Raw genomic sequence first — 18,271 nt, 5'->3', positions numbered from 1 at the left:
TCAGTCAGGAAGTTAAAGCTTGGTCGCAAATGGCTCTTCCAAATGGACAATGACCCCAAGCATACTTCCAAAGTTGTGGCAAAATGGCTTAAGGACAACAAATTCAAGGTATTGGAGTGGCCATCACAAAGCCCTGACCTCAATCCTATAGAAAATGTGTGGGCAGAACTGAAAAAGCGTGTGCGAGCAAGGAGGCCTACAAACCGGACTCCGTTACACCAGCTCTGTCAGGACGAATGGGCCAAAATTCACCCAACTTATTGTGAGAAGCTTGTGGAAGGCTACCCGAAATGTTTGACCCAAGTTAAACAATTTAAAGGCAATGCTACCAAATTCTAATTGAGTGTATGTAAACTTCTGACCCACTGGGAATGTGATGAAAGAAAGAAAAGCTGAAATATATCATTCTGATCCTAACTGACCTAAGACGGAATTTTTACTAGGATTAAATGTCAGGAATTGTGAAAAACTGATTTTAAATGTATTTGACTAAGCTGTATGTAAACTTCCCACTTCAACTGTATATACATACAGTGGGGAGAACAAGTATTTGATACACTGCCGATTCTGCAGGTTTTCCTACTTACAAAGCATGTAGAGGTCTGTAATTGTTATTATAGGTACACTTAAACTGTGAGAGACTGAATCTAAAACAAAAATCCAGAAAATCACATTGTATGATTTTTTAAAGTAATTAATTAGCATTTTATTGCATGACATAAGTATTTGATACATCAGAAAAGCAGAACTTTAATATTTGGTACAGAAACCTTTGTTTGCAATTACAGAGATCATACGTTTCCTGTAGTTCTTGACCAGGTTTGCACACACTGCAGCAGGGATTTTGGCCCACTCCTCCATACAGACCTTCTCCAGATCCTTCAGGTTTCGGGGCTGTCACTGGGCAATACGGACTTTCAGCTCCCTCCAAAGATTTTCTATTGGGTTCAGGTCTGGAGACTGGCTAGGCCACTCCAGGACCTTGAGATGCTTCTTACGGAGCCACTCCTTAGTTGCCCTGGCTGTGTGTTTCGGGTCGTTGTCATGCTGGAAGACCCAGCCACGACCCATCTTCAATGCTCTTACTGAGGGAAGGAGGTTGTTGGCCAAGATATCGCGATACATGGCCCCATCCATCCTCCCCTCAATACGGTGCAGTCGTCCTGTCCCCTTTGCAGAAAAGCATCCCCAAAGAATGATGTTTCCACCTCCATGCTTCACGGTTAGGATGGTGTTCTTGGGGTTGTACTCATCCTTCTTCTTCCTCCAAACACGGCGAGTGGAGTTTAGACCAAAAAGCTCTATTTTTGTCTCATCAGACCACATGACCTTCTCCCATTCCTCCTCTGGATCATCCAGATGGTCATTGGCAAACTTCAGACGGGCCTGGACATGCGCTGGCTTGAGCAGGGGGACCTTGCGTGCGCTGCAGGATTTTAATCCATGACGGCGTAGTGTGTTACTAATGGTTTCCTTTAAGACTGTGGTCCCAGCTCTCTTCAGGTCATTGACCAGGTCCTGCCGTGTAGTTCTGGGCTGATCCCTCGCCTTCCTCATGGTCATTGATGCCCCACGAGGTGAGATCTTGCATGGAGCCCCAGACCGAGGGTGATTGACCGTCATCTTGAACTTCTTCCATTTTCTAATAATTGCGCCAACAGTTGTTGCCTTCTCACCAAGCTGCTTGCCAATTGTCCTGTAGCCCATCTCAGCCTTGTGCAGGTCTACAATTTTATCCCTGATGTCCTTACACAGCTCTCTGGTCTTGGCCATTGTGGAGAGGTTGGAGTCTGTTTGATTGAGTGTGTGGACAGGTGTCTTTTATACAGGTAACGAGTTCAAACAGGTGCAGTTAATACAGGTAATGAGTGGAGAACAGCAGGGCTTCTTAAAGAAAAACTAACAGGTCTGTGAGAGCCGGAATTCTTACTGGTTGGTAGGTGATCAAATACTTATGTCATGCAATAAAATGCAAATTAATTACTTAAAAATCATACAATTTTTGTTTTAGATTCAGTCTCTCACAGTTGAAGTGTACATATGATAAAAATTACAGACCTCTACATGCTTTGTAAGTAGGAAAACCTGCAAAATTGGCAGTGTATCAAATACTTGTTCTCCCCACTGTGTGTGTGTACATGTGTGTGTATGTATATATATGTGTGTGTGTATATATGGGTGTGTGTGTGTATATTTGTATGTATATATATATATATATATATATATATATATATATATATATATATATATATATATATATATATATATATATATATATATATATATATATATATATATACACACATATGTATACATGTATAAAAACATGCATACATACATACAGTACCAGTCAAAAGTTTGGACACCAACTCATTCAAGGGTTTTTCTTTATTTGTACTATTTCTTAGTAAAAATCGGATGTACGGCTCATGAGAAGAAGATTTTATGAAGAATCCAAGATGACGGAAAATCCAATATGGCAGACCTTATGGATCCTTGAGGCAAATGTGTTTCTTATGATGAGAAACACTTGTGTACCACGTTTTGTTGTTGTACATGTAACAGGGTGGCGGGGCTGACCCTTAGCATTTATGTTTATGCTAAAATGATGTCTAACAGTTTGAGGTTCACAACTGAATTGCTTGCTTTTTCCATGTTTATTGAGATATCAACACCTGCTTCGGCATACTCATTCCTACTAGTGCCCTCAAGACAATCAATCCGTTTCAAGTTGATAGAGCGAAGATACGTTTAGTAATTAGGGTTTGATTGAGAATGCAATATTATTTTTAAAGAGTTGCAATTTTCTCTTCCATCTGACGTATCGCTAAGTTTTTTTCCCAAACTAAGTAGAGGCTGACATGATGAATATACATTCTGAGTTTCAAGTCAATCAGATTTGCAGTTAATAAGAAGTGTTTTGAAGATTTTATAAACATCCGACAGGCCAGAAAATCCAATATGGCGGATATCATGGGTCCTTGAGGCAAAGTTTTTCCTTATGCCAAATACCGCTATACCAAGTTTTATGTCAAGTGGGGTAGCGGTGCTGAGCCTTAGACTCTGCATTTTTATTACTGCACGAACTATGGGCCAATTGGTGCAGTTTTTGGTGTCTGAGTAGCAGTGTTCATATTCTTCGACAGTAAAAATAAAAAAAAGTATTGGGCATGGAGATATTGTGACAAAAGTGGAAGAATAATACGAATTCCATCAGAATCAATAGGTTTGCTTGCAGCTTCGCTGCCAGCACCCTTAAGGAGGTATTCACTCTTGTCCAGTGTATTCACTGCATTCATTTATGTCTCTCATAGATTCTGGAGGTTCCTGACGGCCACAGGGCTCCAGTTCCACCCCAGAGCTGTAGCAGTGGCTCCCAGAGCGACCCCTCCACCATGCCCCTCTCCCCCACACCCTGCTCTTTCTCCCCCTCCATGTCCCCCTCTTCTGTAGAAGACCTACCCGTGAATCAGGACCCAGGTCAGTCTCTCCCTAATATAGCCCTGTAACAACATCAGTGCAGGGTTATGTTCAGTATGGTGCACACAAACGTGCAAAATGTTTTGCAATGGGAAACTGTGTGCTTATTGGACAGTTTCACGGTGTACCTCCTGGTTGTTCTGTTTCAAAACGCTATCTCCCTATTGAACAAGACCCATTTGGTTTATCAACATAGAAGTGAGTAATACCAGGCAGGAAAAGCTAAATTGGCTATAAATGGTTGAGACAGTTTCCACAATAATGGTGCCTCTTTACAATGACGTGATACAACTTTGATACAAAGTTTCCACTTGTTGTAGCATGAAATGCATGCACCAGAAACAGGGCACACTTTTGTGAGAGAGATATCAGCAAGCTAGGCTAGCTAAACTGTAGCAAAATATCTACCTTACTGTCTGCTTGGCTGGCTAGCTAGATGCTTGGCTAAACACAGAATGTCAGCGCACTGTTGTGATTGGCTAGTCGCAAGTCTTTAGCTAAGATTTGACATGTTGAACCTTGGAAACTCCAGCAGCCGACATGAGACGTTCTAGAACTAGACCGTTCAGATCAAGCAAACTTCGTTCTAAAACTGCATAAAACTGTCTCGGCTGCTGTATCTGAACTGGGCATCAGTGATAGGAATTTAGAAACACAGATACTGGACTTTTTCTCACACCACTCTTCAGGTGTGGCGGAGGGTGTGGAGCTGTGTCTCCTGTCTCCCCTGTCCTCCCAGGGTGGGTGGGAGCCGTCCCCCTTGCTGCTCTCCTCCTCGCCACGGCCCAACAAGAGCTACTGCTTCCAGAGGGAGCCCCCCGAGGGCTGCGAGAAGGTCCGCGTGTGTGAGGAGACCAGGTAGGTTCTCGCAAATACTCGTACACGCACACACATGCACAATTGTTTGATGTGCACAGAAACGTACATGCCCACACAAATGTAAATACACACTAACTTGTATGTATGGGCAGATGTATGCTTAGGTACATAGACAAATACAAACATTCTGACTTTTGGATGCATTTATTCCAAAAGGCTTATGAACAGTAACACATGGCTCCTTAGATTGAGTCTGTACATACCCCCAGTTGTTTTCGAAGTTATTGGAGACTGGGTGTGTCAATATCACAGGGTTCATATGATCATGAAAATCCTGAAAAAGTCATGGAATTTAAAAATTGTGTTTTCCAGGCCTGGAAAAGTTTAGGAAATAATTAAATCTGAAAAGTAAATAACAGAAATTATGAAATTAATTTTAATGTAATCTATTTAAATATTTTATCAATAAAATACAAAATTCTGCCAGGATCGGAATTACACTTCAGCGCGTCTATTTGCGCGCATCACCTGCATGTGTGCGAGACGAGTGGGCCGTAGCTCAAGGGGGGAGAGAGAGAGAGACAGTCTGACATTTCAGCAGCAGGTAGGCATAGCCTATAACATATGATAAACAGACCAACTAGGTAACCAATTCACAACATATCTTGTACTCTCTATTTAAGTGTTTAGCTATTATTAGCATGTATTAATGTTTTCGTCTTGTCCTAAAAAAAACGTATTATCCTTTCACTCACAAATAATTTACTTTTTTGAACGATTCATATGATTCATTTAAACAATTATTTAGGATGAAACTAACAATTCACTTCACCATTGTATTAGTTGGTATTCGGTTTAATTGCATTGACTCTAATCATCTGAATCAAAATTATTTGTGAATTGTGAACATTAATTTTAGGCTACATCTAATCTTTTTTCCTTTCTTTTGGATTATGTGGGTTCAAAAATTGTAGATGCTTCCAGTTGATTTGGGCATCCAATGTATGGGAGGTTGCAATAGATGCTAGTCAGCCTGAAAAGTAAACACTTCTAAGGTGGCTAAGATAAATATGACTAAACTATAAAAGGTACATAAAGAAAATGTGTGGGCTTGCTTCAGCTGAATAAAAAGATTTGTAGCCTACCATAGCCATTTGATCTTTGATATATTGAATAAACTAATTGTTTCAAAAGGCATAAAATTAATTTGGTTGTAATGTTGAAATGTTTTACATCAAGGGTGGTCAACCATCCTCCAGGAGAGCTAATGGGTGTGCAGGCTTTTATTCCTGTCCCACTGCTGCTCAACCGGACCTTGATAAACTGGCTCTGTGTTTGAGCAGGGCTTGCTCAAAAGCATGCACACCCAGTAGCTCTCCAGAATGAGGGTTGACCACATGTTTTATACCCTTGCCTAACATGTATTCTACTTTGGGGGGGGTTAAGTGCCTTGCTTAACGACAGGAGATGTAAATGGGATCAGAGAGCAGCCTCCCAGTGTCGATACCACATTACGCATACTTTTTTTATGCTGTACTTACAGAGACGCCGTCAATTGTTGGTAATGGAAATTTGGTTAAAAGTAATGGAAGTCGTAGAAAAGTCATTAAATTCCATCTGTCAAAATGTGTATGAACCCTATCAGGTCTACTGACATATTTGAACAGTTTGTGATCCTGCTTCTAACAACCCCGTCTCTTTCTCTCCCACAGCATTCCACACCTAGCCCAGTCCTCGCCCCTCCTCTCCTCCTGCCCCGACCCCAACAAGGTGAACTTCACCCCCCACGGCAGCTCAGCATTCTTCCCCGTCAGCCTGCTCAAGCCCCTGCTCCCATCCATGGACCTGCTGTTCTGTAGCCTGGCCGTGTCCCCAGTCACGGGCTGCTCTGGCCAGGGCGCAGCCCCCTCGCCTGGGTACCTGGGGCCTCACTCCGACTCGGTCACCACTGCCATGTAAAAGGGGCTCCATTTAAAGGGGGAAATGTCAAGGCAGCGGTATGCTTTGAAAACTACATTACATATCATGAGGACGTCTTTGTTACTCCCCCTATTCTTGTCGATTGTGGCCCCCCTAAATTAAACGCAATAGCATTTCAAAGTGCTTGAGAAGACAGCCTTTTTACCAACCATGCTCCAATTTAGTAAGAGTTCACAAACTGGTTACTGTTGACCAAAAATGTCAGGGAATCTTTTTTGGACAGTAGTGGCTTCCTTTCCCATTTCTCTTGACTTCATCATAGCTTTTTTCCCCATTTTAGTTCAGATTTCCCTCTTGAAAGTGTCATTGGCTGTGCACTGACTATTTTTTTCCTCGTATCCGTATTGAAGAGACATGACACACCAGCTGACTTTTGGCCTTTAACCTTGGGTACCAACCACAGTGGCTGCCCCATTGAAAGTGGTCTGAAATGTATTAACTTGTGGACCAATAGCCACTGAGAGGCAAGCATACTTTTATAAAAGGATCAATTTATTTGGTCATTTCTGTTAGAAAAAATCAAGAAAATGTAAAAAATTATAAGAAGAAGAAATAGAAAATATATAAGGTCGGATGTTATTTGCTTGAATCAGTCCCCAAGAGGACATTTGCTTTTTAGAACAGATCAGTCCATAAGGGTGTCGAATCGCAACATAATTTGATTTTCTGTGTTAGGATGGTACATATAGCACTGCGAGTCATTGGATTGTCAATGACTTATAGTCATTTTTGCAACAATGTTGGTCTTCTGTATTAATGTCCAGTAGTCACTATCTTATGATGCTCAAAAGACACTGCATTGCTTCAGCATTTGGCATGATGGTGTAGGGTAGTCTAGTCATTTGACCAAACTACTAACCATATTTTATTCTCTGGAAGAGGAATGTTTCCTATGATTTTTCTAGGGGATGATGCTTCACCCCTCACTTTACACACATTGAACTCTCGTTTTGGATTTTAAGAGCCTGTTGGCCCACTTCTCTTTTAATGGTGATTCAGGTTTTCCCTCTCTTTGTATGAAAGGTGTCTTGGGAAAGCTGTACTCTTTGGAACTTTAATGTTCTGCTCTGGATTAGTTTGTGCATTGTAGAAAAAGGCTGCTGTCAAATACCAATTAATTATTTAAGTTATTAGAAAAGGAGGCAAAAAATGCTCTTTGCCAAAATCTGGTTGCTTTTAGTATTTAAAGATATTTATATAGAATTTTCAATTGAAATAAACTTTTTTTTAACCTTAAAGTAACATCAATGACACACATGCAGAGTTTTTTTTTCCTTAGCGTTCTCAAACAAAGCATGACAAATCAGTTTGCCACATTTGTGTTAAGTGGAACATAGTGCTACATGAATTAGCTTTTTCTTTCTTTCTTGCATGCTTTTAAATTATTTTTTTAATAGCCTAGTTTAAATCGGTAATAAGATGATCATCTTAGTGACTCGTTTTCCTTTTTGCCCTGCTTTTCCTCATGATGGTGAAAGAAGACATTTATAGAAGTTTGGTGCTATTTCTGTTCATGTTGTTTAGTGACTCTTTTATTTTGTTTCAAATAAGGCAATTTATACATGTTAATCAGAGCATAGCTCTTCTAGTTGTGTGTGTATATATGTTTATAGCTCTGTGAGGACTCTCACGACACTGTTGACTACCAAACCAGATGTCGTGGTCTAGAGTCATCTGATCTCATTGGTAAATGTTGATAATTTTCTTGGATGTTTTTCCTCTACCAAGGTTACAAGATGAAGGTAATTGAGAATCTTTGCACAAAGTCGACAGCTATTTTTCCAGTTGCAATTTCTATTTTTCTTGTTTATATTTTGTACTTTAGAATAACATTGTTTTGGTGTATGAATGTATTTTGGTATATTTTTCAGTTATCTGCAACATAAGCTAAACCGGGGGGGGGGGGGAGAAAGTATGTTCGGTTCCCCACTCTGTCCGTTTTATGTAAGGGGACTGACAAACAAATTGTTTTTGGGGAATTTTTATGCACTTCAAGGAGAGGGTTTGATGTGGCGGCTGTATTTTATTTTTGTATATAACTATACAGAAATGTGTTCTGTGTTACATAGTTGTTATTGAAAGTTTTCAATGTTTGGGGGGAATTTTCCAGGTGTCTCTCCTCACATCTTTCAATGGTTACATCCCAAATGGCACCCTCTTATGGAATAGGGTTCCATTTGGGACACAAGCCTATGGTACCCCTACTTGGTTCCTATACAGGTGATAGACGGTAAAAGAGGTGGTCTTTTGATTATAGACCGGCCAGTGTTGACACTTCTTATACACTGCCTAACCATTGTACACTGCATTTTGCCCCCTGTAACGCGCGCAGCTCACGCTTCCCAACACATTTGGTTCTCCCATTATTAAAACCGATATTTGGGGGTGAATGGATCATCTAGCACTACAATGGTGATTGCTTTCATGGCCAAGACGCTGAAAAGCTACCCAGCCATAAGTGTTCCCTGCATAGATGGTATGGTTTCTGATAAACCTGCTGATTACTTTGAAACGTAAGTGGGAGTTTTGTTTTGTCAATGTACTATTTTTATTAAGTTAGTTTTCCCTATCATGTATGGATTTTATTTTTACCTTGTTTTGGTTTCAACCCGTCCAGTTGGTGGCAGCAATACAACTTTTTGGGTTGTAGTCCGCCATAAAACCCACAGAAGAAGAAGACTGAAACGTGCCTTTCTGTTTTGGAGTAGTGGTTGCTCCGCCACCCATTAAGTGCGCGCCTACATAACATAATCAATCGGCTACAATCAATGAAAAAGGAGTCTTACCAAGTAAGCAATTTTTTCGATAGGCATATTGATACTATGCTACAATAAGCGTTTATCTTTACGTTGCTGATTAGTTAAAAGTCAAATGTAGGCATAGGCCTACTGTACGAATTTATACACGGCTAGCTCCCATGGTTTAATTGTTTATTTATTTTTTATTTTATTTTATTTTTTCTATTTTTTTTTTTTTTTTCATTTAGCAGACGCTCTTATCCAGAGCGACTTACAGGAGCAATTAGGGTTAAGTGCCTTGCTCAAGGGCATTGTTAATACAGACAGGTGCTGCAACCTGCGACGTGGAAAATAATCAGGTATGTTTGGTGCATAAATTAAGAACCAGACGTGCGCGTCACACAGGTCTGTAGAATAAACATAACAGAAAAATAGATATATTTCTGTTAAATACATACATTACACACTGGCTGCTAGGTTTTACATTTTAGTCATTTAGCAGACGCTCTTATCCAGAGCGACTTACAGTTAGTGAGTGCATACATTTTTCACACTGGCCCCCCGTGGGAAACGAACCCACAACCCTGGCGTTGCAAGCGCCATGCTCTACCAACTAAGCTACAGGGGACTGGTTTCTGTAAACTAGAGAGAAAATGCGGGGCATGACAGATTAATTAAATATAGCCTATGTAAACTACAATCATTCGGATTTTTAAATTGTATTTCTAGCCTAGATAATAGACAACCACAACACCGAGGTATTGATGGGACTAATCCCGCGTTTACATGCTAGTCGGAAATTTCCGATTTGCTAATTCGTTGGATGATGCACGTGATTAACTACAACCAGTTAGCAAGTCGGAAATGTCCCAGCTCCGACTAGTACGTGAACGCGGTATAAAGGTTGGTTTACAGTTGGACTATCCACGTGTCTATAGGTTGTCGCAGTGACATCGTGAACATTCTATTGTCGTCCGACAAGCGCAGACACACTTCCCCAAACTCTGGGACAGTGCTGGTCAGAAAAAAAGCTAGCTAGCTGATGGATGTAAACAATGTTCTTCCCCCAAAAACGTAGCAAAACGACAATCTGTTTCAGTAGCTATAGTTGGCTAACTATCTAGCTAGGTGTCATCTAAAATACCCCACATTTATAAAATGGTTCGTTTTGGATTAATGATGGTCAAACACACATGTGAAGCTAACCACAATAAGGACTGGCCACAATAGTGTAATTTGCGGTTCGCCTTCAAAATAAAACGCCCTCATTGAAAGTGATGCAGTGACACCAACAGAACACAACTGTGAAGCATTTACACAAATATTACCGTCGTAGCTCTTATTGCTGGACTTGTCACCTCCCCAGTCAGCCTATTGTGCGTATTGACATTCATATTGCACTGTACAGCCTTACCTATGGATTGTGGATCAATGAAATGGGGTATCAGTCTACTCAGTACCCAAGCATGTAAATCTTGCCTGCAAAGCCACTACACAACACAACACTAAACAATACATTAATTGCACTATAATGGTGACAAACGGTGCCCACAAACTGTTAGGGCCTACATAAAGCTGTCCCAACAGCAGAGCTTTCTTTTCAGCACCATGGAGTGAATCCTTACCACTACTACACCTGGCTATCAGCGGAGCCTTGTCTGGCAGCGAAACAGTTCATTCAGCCTCATTTACTGCCTTAAAAAAAAACATAGCTGATATGGCTGACCTGCTTAAACAAATGTGGTTTCTTCTGACAATTGAGATGTACAAACTATAGCATAAGGGGACAACGAGCGTATAAGTGGCAATCCATAATTTCGATTAAGACGATGAGCGAGCTAGGACGGACGTAGTCAATATAACTATTTGTTCAGCACTTTTGAAATGTACAGTGACAGAATTCACAACATGGGCCGTTCTTACAGTATTCTCCCTGTACACAAAGTCAGAACAGTAGGATAAATAATGGGGGCATATAAGCAGACAGTGAAAGCGCTTACAATATTCAATGATTACATTTATCTAAAACAGGCTATAGGCTACATGTGCACCACCAGGTCAGAACAGTAGGCTAAGTTATAAGGAGTAAAGGGACCAAATTATTAGGGTGAGGCACATGGGCTACTAACATTTACTACACAACATACACTTAGTATTACTTTCTTAGCTACAGTATACATATCTCCCTGGTATGTTACATCATTTATCCAGCAGCATACAAGGCGTGGCGGTACTTCTTTTGGGCAAATTTTGTCATCAAAGTCTGGCATTCTCTGGATGTATGGTGCTTTCAAGACAACTGGGATCTCGGGGGGGGAAAAAAGGTTGGATCATGATATCATTGATCTTCAGGTCGGAGCTCTAGAAAGAGGCCTGAGTTCCCGACTTGGGATTCCGAGTTTGATGACCCTTCAAAACGTATTTTCCCAGTCAGAGTTCACAGTTGTCTTGAACTCACTGAAATCTGAGATTTCCCAGTTCTGAGTTTCCAGTTGTTTTGAACGCGGCAGAAATTATGCTGGATTGACAGCATGAATGTTTATACCTTTTAAGCTTGGAAAAGAGACCCTTAAACCCAGACTTGGACCACACCCCCACTCCACTGAATAGCAGGCTAGTGATTGCTTTGTAACGCTTGCAGTTAGCCACTGATTCCTTCCAAACCACTCATTGTTGAATTTGCGATTTCCTATTTATTGTGTAATGTTTATGTCCAATGGCCGATGAGCACCGATACGTTTTATCTATAATTTCTCTTCATATGACAAGGATTGAAAAGGATTTGCCAGTAGATTGTCCACGTGATTCATGATGATGACTAAAAAACTTAGCTAGCAAGCAAGACAAGCAAAGTATGATGTTGACATGATCAGTCCAATCAAAGCTATGGTAGATGTAACGTGATTTGACATCATTTTATCTGTGGCCAATGACCTTGAGCCTTCTTGGATGGGCACTTCTAATGTATCTATGGCAGCACCCAAGGGGCTTGAATTTTTCAAGCTCTCCCTGTAGATTTTGCAGTGATGTAGTGTTCCAATGAGTGACAGAACACTGAGCCAATCACGGCGCAACTAGAGAACATTACCAACCCCTACGCTCCGTATTTTCCGCTTGCTGCCCCACCACCACAGAAAGCACTGAGCTAGGCTAAAACACCTGCATTTTGGAGCTGCCTTACTCAAGAAAGCAAAAGAGAGACCATGTTTGTATGCAGCTTTATTAACTCAATTATTATAATTTTTTACATAGTTTGCAAACTGATATGACACGTATTAATGCCAAATTAACATGGAAAGCAGGCAACAAATTATTATTATTATAAAAAAAAATTTGGCCTGAACAGGTGGGATTGAGCCCCCCCCACCTGCCCTGAAATACAGGTCGCCACTGAATAGGCCTATGGCATGTCAAGGAAACTGTATCCTACTGTTTAGATGGGTTAGGGGTGTCAAACTCATTTTAGCTCAGGGGCCACATGGAGGAAAATCTATTCCCAAGTGGGCCGGACCGGAAAAATCATGGTATATATAACTTAAAAACAACAACTTCAGATTGTTTTCTTTGTTTTAATACGATCAACATACAACATAAAGCTGGAGCCTGAGGACAGTGTGTCCAAAATAGTACAAGCACAACATCACTATTAATCATAAAACACGTCAAGTTTATTTGAAAATTCTAAAGAAAAAGAACACACAAACACACATGCCTCAGTGATTAACAGAACTGTTTCACAGATCACAGAACTATATCAGGGTGTCATTTCTCAGGCAGAAATGTAGATAAAAATAATGAAATCCTGTTCCCCAAACAAGTGCAAGAACCACAGAGTCAAGAATAGGTTAAATATACAAATAAAATAAAATCAATTAAAAACAATAGCACATCAACATAAAAACATATAAACATAAAGCTGGAGCCTGAGGACAGTGTCCAAAAGCACAACATCACTATTAATCATAAAACACCTCAAGTTATTTGAAAGTTCTGAGGACAAAGAACACACAAACACACAATGCCTCAGTGATTAACAGAACTGTTTCACAGATCACAGAACTATATCAGGGTGTCATTTCTCAGGCAGAAATATAGATAAAAATAATGAAATCCTGTTCCCCAAACAAGTGCAAGAACCACAGAGTCAAGAATAGGTTAAATATACAAATAAAATAAAAACAATTAAAAACAATAGCACATCAACATAAAAACATATAAACATAAAGCTGGAGCCTGAGGACAGTGTCCAAAAGCACAACATCACTATTAATCATAAAACACCTCAAGTTATTTGAAAGTTCTGAGGACAAAGAACACACAAACACACAATGCCTCGGTGATTCACAGAAGTATATCACAGATCACAGAACTATATCAGGGTGTCATTTCTCAGGCAGAAATGTAGATAAAAATAATAAAATCCTGTTCCCCAAACAAGTGCAAGAACCACAGAGTCAAGAATAGGTTAAATATACAAATAAAATAAAATCCATTAAAAACAATAGCACATCAACATAAAAACATATAAACATAAATCTGAAAGCGTTGCTCAAACTCCCGTAACAGTCCCGTTATTTTATCTTTGAACCGCTTCATGTCTGCCACATGTTGGGTCGCGCACACATTTTTCAGACAGGGGAAGTGAGCTGCATCACCACCGGCAAGTTGCGTCTCCCACAATGACAGCTTCAACTTGAAAGAACGTATGCTGTCATAATACTGCGTGACAACTTTGTTGCGCCCTTGCAGCTGTTTGTTCAAGTTATTCAGGTGCCCTGTAACATCCACCATAAATGCAAGGTCCTGCATCCATTCTGCGGAATGAAATTCTTACACTGGTTTGCCCTTTTCTTCCATGAACTGTTCAATTTCTTCTCGTAAATCAAAGAAACGCCTCAGCACAGCACCTCGGCTTAACCATCTTACCTCAGTGTAGTATGGCAGGCCATAGATGTGGTCTTTCTCTCTGAGATGGCTGTCAAACTGACGGTGATTCAGGCTTCTGGATCGGATGAAATTAACAGTTTGGATGACCACCTTCATGACGTTATCCATCTTTAATGACTTGCAACACAAAGCCTCCTGGTGCAAAATACAGTGAAAAGTCAAAAAATCACGTCCTCCATTTGCAGATTGCACTTTCTCTCTGAACTTTGTCACAACGCCTGCTTTTTTCCCGATCATTGAGGGCGCACCATCCGTAGCCAGGCTGACAGCGCGGGACCAGTCCACTCCGACCCTGTCCAGCGCGCCGACGAGTGCGGTAAAAATATCAGCTGCTGTCGTTGTATCTGTCATCGGCACCAACTCCACGAACTCCTCAGAACTCCTCAGAACTATATCAGGGTGTCATTTCTCAGGCAGAAATATAGATAAAAAGAATGAAATCCTGTTCCCCAAACAAGTGCAAGAACCACAGAGTCAAGAATAGGTTAAATATACAAATAAAATAAAATCAATTAAAAACAATAGCACATCAACATAAAAACATATAAACATAAAGCTGGAGCCTGAGGACAGTGTCCAAAAGCACAACATCACTATTAACCATAAAACACCTCAAGTTATTTGAAAGTTCTGAGGACAAAGAACACACAAACACACAATGCCTCAGTGATTCACAGAAGTATATCACAGATCACAGAACTATATCAGGGTGTCATTTCTCAGGCAGAAATGTAGATAAAAATAATGAAATCCTGTTCCCCAAACAAGTGCAAGAACCACAGAGTCAAGAATAGAGTCAAGGTCAAAGTCAACCACAGAGTCAAAGCCTATTCCCCCTCAGGAGACTAAAAAGATTTGGCATGGGTCCTCAGATCCTCAAAAAATTCTACAGCTGCACCATCGAGAGCATCCTGACTGGTTGCATCACCGCCTGGTATGGCAACTGCTTGGCCTCCGACCGCAAGGCACTACAGAGGGTAGTGCGTACGGCCCAGTACATCACTGGGGCAAAGCTTCCTGCCATCCAGGACCTCTATACCAGGCGGTGTCAGAGGAAGGCCCTCAAAATTGTCAAAGACTCCAGCCACCCTAGTCATAGACTGTTCCCTCTGCTACCGCACGGCAAGCGGTACCGGAGTGCCAAGTCTAGGTCCAAAACGCTTCTTAATTAACAGCTTCTACCCCCAAGCCATAAAACTGCTGAACAGCTAATCAAATGGCTAGCCGGAGTATTTTCATTGACCCCCCCCCCCCCCCCCCCCCTTTTCTACGCTGCTGCTACTTGCTGTTTATTATCTATGCATAGTCACTTTACCCCTATCTACATGTACATATTACCTCAATTACCTCAACTAACCTGTACCCCCACACGTTGACTCGGTACCGGCACTACCTGTATATAGCCTCATTATTGTTATTGTTATTGTTGCTCTTACATTTTTTTTACATTCGTTTATTTAGTAAATATTTTCTTAACTGCATTGTTGGCGAAGTGCTTGTAAGTAAGAATTTCATGGTAAGGTCTACACCTGTTGTATTCGGCACATGTGACACTTTTTATTTTATTTGATGTGATAAGGCCAGATGATGATCTACAGTGAGGGAAAAAAGTATTTGATCCCCTGCTGATTTTGTACGTTTGCCCACTGACAAAGAAATTATCAGTCTATAATTTTAATGGTAGGTTTATTTGAACAGTGAGAGACAGAATAACAACAAAAAAATCCAGAAAAACGCATGTCAAAAATGTTATAAATTTATTTGCATTTTTAATGAGGGAAATAAGTATTTGACCCCTCAATAAACATGACTTGTTGGCAATCACAGAGGTCAGACGTTTCTTGTAGTTGGACACCAGGTTTGCACACATCTCAGGAGGGATTTTGTCCCACTCCTCTTTGCAGATCTTCTCCAAGTCATTAAGGTTTCGAGGCTGGCGTTTGGCAACTCGAACCTTCAGCTCCCTCCACAGATTTTCTATGGGATTAAGGTCTGGAGACTGGCTAGGCCACTCCAGGACCTTAATGTGCTTCTTCTTGAGCCACTCCTTTGTTGCCTTGGCCGTGTGTTTTGGGTCATTGTCATGCTGGAATACCCATCCACGACCCATTTTCAATGCCCTGGCTAAGGGAAGGAGGTTCTCACCCAAGATTTGATGGTACATGGCCCCGTCCATCGTCCCTTTGATGCGGTGAAGTTGTACTGTCCCCTTAGCAGAAAAACACCCCCAAAGCATAATGTTTCCACCTCCATGTTTGACGGTGGGGATTGTGTTCTTGGGGTCATAGGCAGCATTCCTCCTCCTCCAAACACGGCGAGTTGAGTTGATGCCAAAGAGCTCGATTTTGGTCTCATCTGACCACAACACTTTCACCCAGTTCTCCTCTGAATCATTCAGATGTTCTTTGGCAAACTTCAGACGGGCATTTATATGTGTTTTCTTGAGCAGGGGGACCTTGCGGGCGCTGCAGGATTTCAGTCCTTCACGGCGTAGTGTGTTACCAATTGTTTTCTTGGTGACTATGGTACCAGCTGCCTTGAGATCATTGACAAGATCCTTCCGTGTAGTTCTGGGATGATTACTCACCGTTCTCATGATCATTGCAACTCCACGAGGTGAGATCTTGCATGGAGCCCCAGGCCGAGGGAGATTGACAGTTCTTTTGTGTTTCTTCCATTTGCGAATAATCGCACCAACTGTTGTCACCTTCTCACCAAGCTGCTTGGCGATGGTCTTGTAGCCCATTCCAGCCTTGTGTAGGTCTACAATCTTGTCCCTGACATCCTTGGAGAGCTCTTTGGTCTTGGCCATGGTGGAGAGTTTGGAATCTGATTGATTGATTGCTCCTGTGGACAGGTGTCTTTTATACAGGTAACAAGCTGAGATTAGGAGCACTCCCTTTAAGAGTGTGCTCCTAATCCCAGCTCGTTACCTGTATAAAAGACACCTGGGAGCCAGAAATCTCTCTGATTGAGAGGGGGTCAAATACTTATTTCCCTCATTAAAATGCAAATCAATTTATAACATTTTTGACATGCGTTTTTCTTGATTTTGTTGTTGTTATTCTGTCTCTCTGTCACGCCCTGGCTCTGGGGACTCTTAAATGTTGAGCCAGGGTATGGAGTTTCTATGTCATGTTTTCTATGTTGTGTTTTCTAGATCGTGTAGATCTATGCTGGCCAGGGTGGTTCCCAATCAGAGGCAGCTGTAGCTCGTTGTCTCTGATTGGGGACCATACGTAGGCAGCCTGTTTGGCACTAGTCGGGGTGGGATCTTGTTCCGTAAAGGTTTGTTTTGTGTAACCTAGGACTTCACGTATCGTTTGTTTGTTGTTTTGTCGTGTGTTAAGTACTTAAATAAAATGTACGCTTATCACGCTGCGCCTTGGTCCGTCTCATCAGTAAACGATCGTGACAGAAGATCCCACCAAAAGAGGACCAAGCAGCGTGTCCAGGAACAGACAGCCTGGACCTGGGAGGAGATCCTGGACGGGAAGGGATCCTGGACTTGGGAGGAGATTCAGGCCGGAATGGATCGCCGTCCTTGGGAGGAGACTGTGGAGGCGCGCTATAGAGAGGAGCAGCGGCAACGCAGAGGGTACCGGCCGAGGAGGAAGCCCGAAAGACAGCCCCAATATTTGTTTTGGGGGGGGGGCTAAAAGGGTGGTTGGCGGAGCCTAGGGTTAGAGCAGAACCAACTCCCCGTACTCAGGCTAGGAAGCGTGTGACTGGGCAGGCTCCGTGTTATGCGGAGCCACGTACTGTGCCGCGAGTGTTCCGGCACAGTCCTGTATGTCCTGTGCTAGCACCACGCACGTGTCGTGCAAAGATGGGCATTCAGCCAGGACGGGGTGTGCCGGCTCAACGCTCGTGGTCTCCAGTACGCCTCCTCGGTCCCGTATATCCTGCGCCAGTGCCACGTGCTGTAGCGCCAGTACGAGTGCACAGCCCCGTACATCCTGTGCTGATGCCTCACACGTATTGTGTGGAAAAAGGCATTCAGCCAGGACGGGTTGTGTCAGCTCTTCGCTCCAGACCTCCAGTCCGCCTCCACAGTCCGGCCCGGCCCGTTCCGGCTCCCCGCACCAAGCCAGTGGTGCGTGTTCCCAGTCCAGCCCGGCCTGTTCCTGCTCCCCGCACCAAGCCAGTGGTGCGTGTTCCCAGTCCAGCCCGGCCTGTTCCTGTCCCTCGCACCAAGCCAGTGGTGCGCGTTGCCAGCCCGGTCCGGCCTGTTCCTGTCCCTCGCGCCAAGCCAGTGGTGCGCGTCGTCAGCCCGGTCCGGCCCATTCCTGCTCCCCGCACCAAGC

General features: G+C 42.3%; 1 protein-coding gene across 2 annotated transcripts in view; it reads left to right on the top strand.

The window, feature by feature from the left end:
* The window catches only part of LOC311126991 (protein FAM117A-like), a 46,271-nt gene extending 39,479 nt beyond the window's left edge, over window positions 1-6,792 (top strand). For both annotated transcript variants that reach the window (XM_084158724.1, XM_084158723.1), the window contains exons 6-8: window positions 3,315-3,480; window positions 4,170-4,338; window positions 6,012-6,792. In XM_084158724.1, coding sequence (XP_084014850.1) covers window positions 3,315-3,480; window positions 4,170-4,338; window positions 6,012-6,258 — 582 coding nt within the window. In that variant the 3' untranslated portion in view covers window positions 6,259-6,792. The remainder of the gene's footprint in view (window positions 1-3,314; window positions 3,481-4,169; window positions 4,339-6,011) is intronic.
* The last annotated feature ends 11,479 nt before the right edge of the window (window positions 6,793-18,271 follow it).

This window comes from Coregonus lavaretus (assembly GCF_964263955.1).
Source record: "Coregonus lavaretus genome assembly, chromosome: 1".
In the NCBI taxonomy this organism is placed as follows: Eukaryota; Metazoa; Chordata; class Actinopteri; order Salmoniformes; family Salmonidae; genus Coregonus; species Coregonus lavaretus.
Note: the sequence above shows the minus strand (reverse complement) of the source record. Positions and strands in the feature narration are given on the sequence as shown.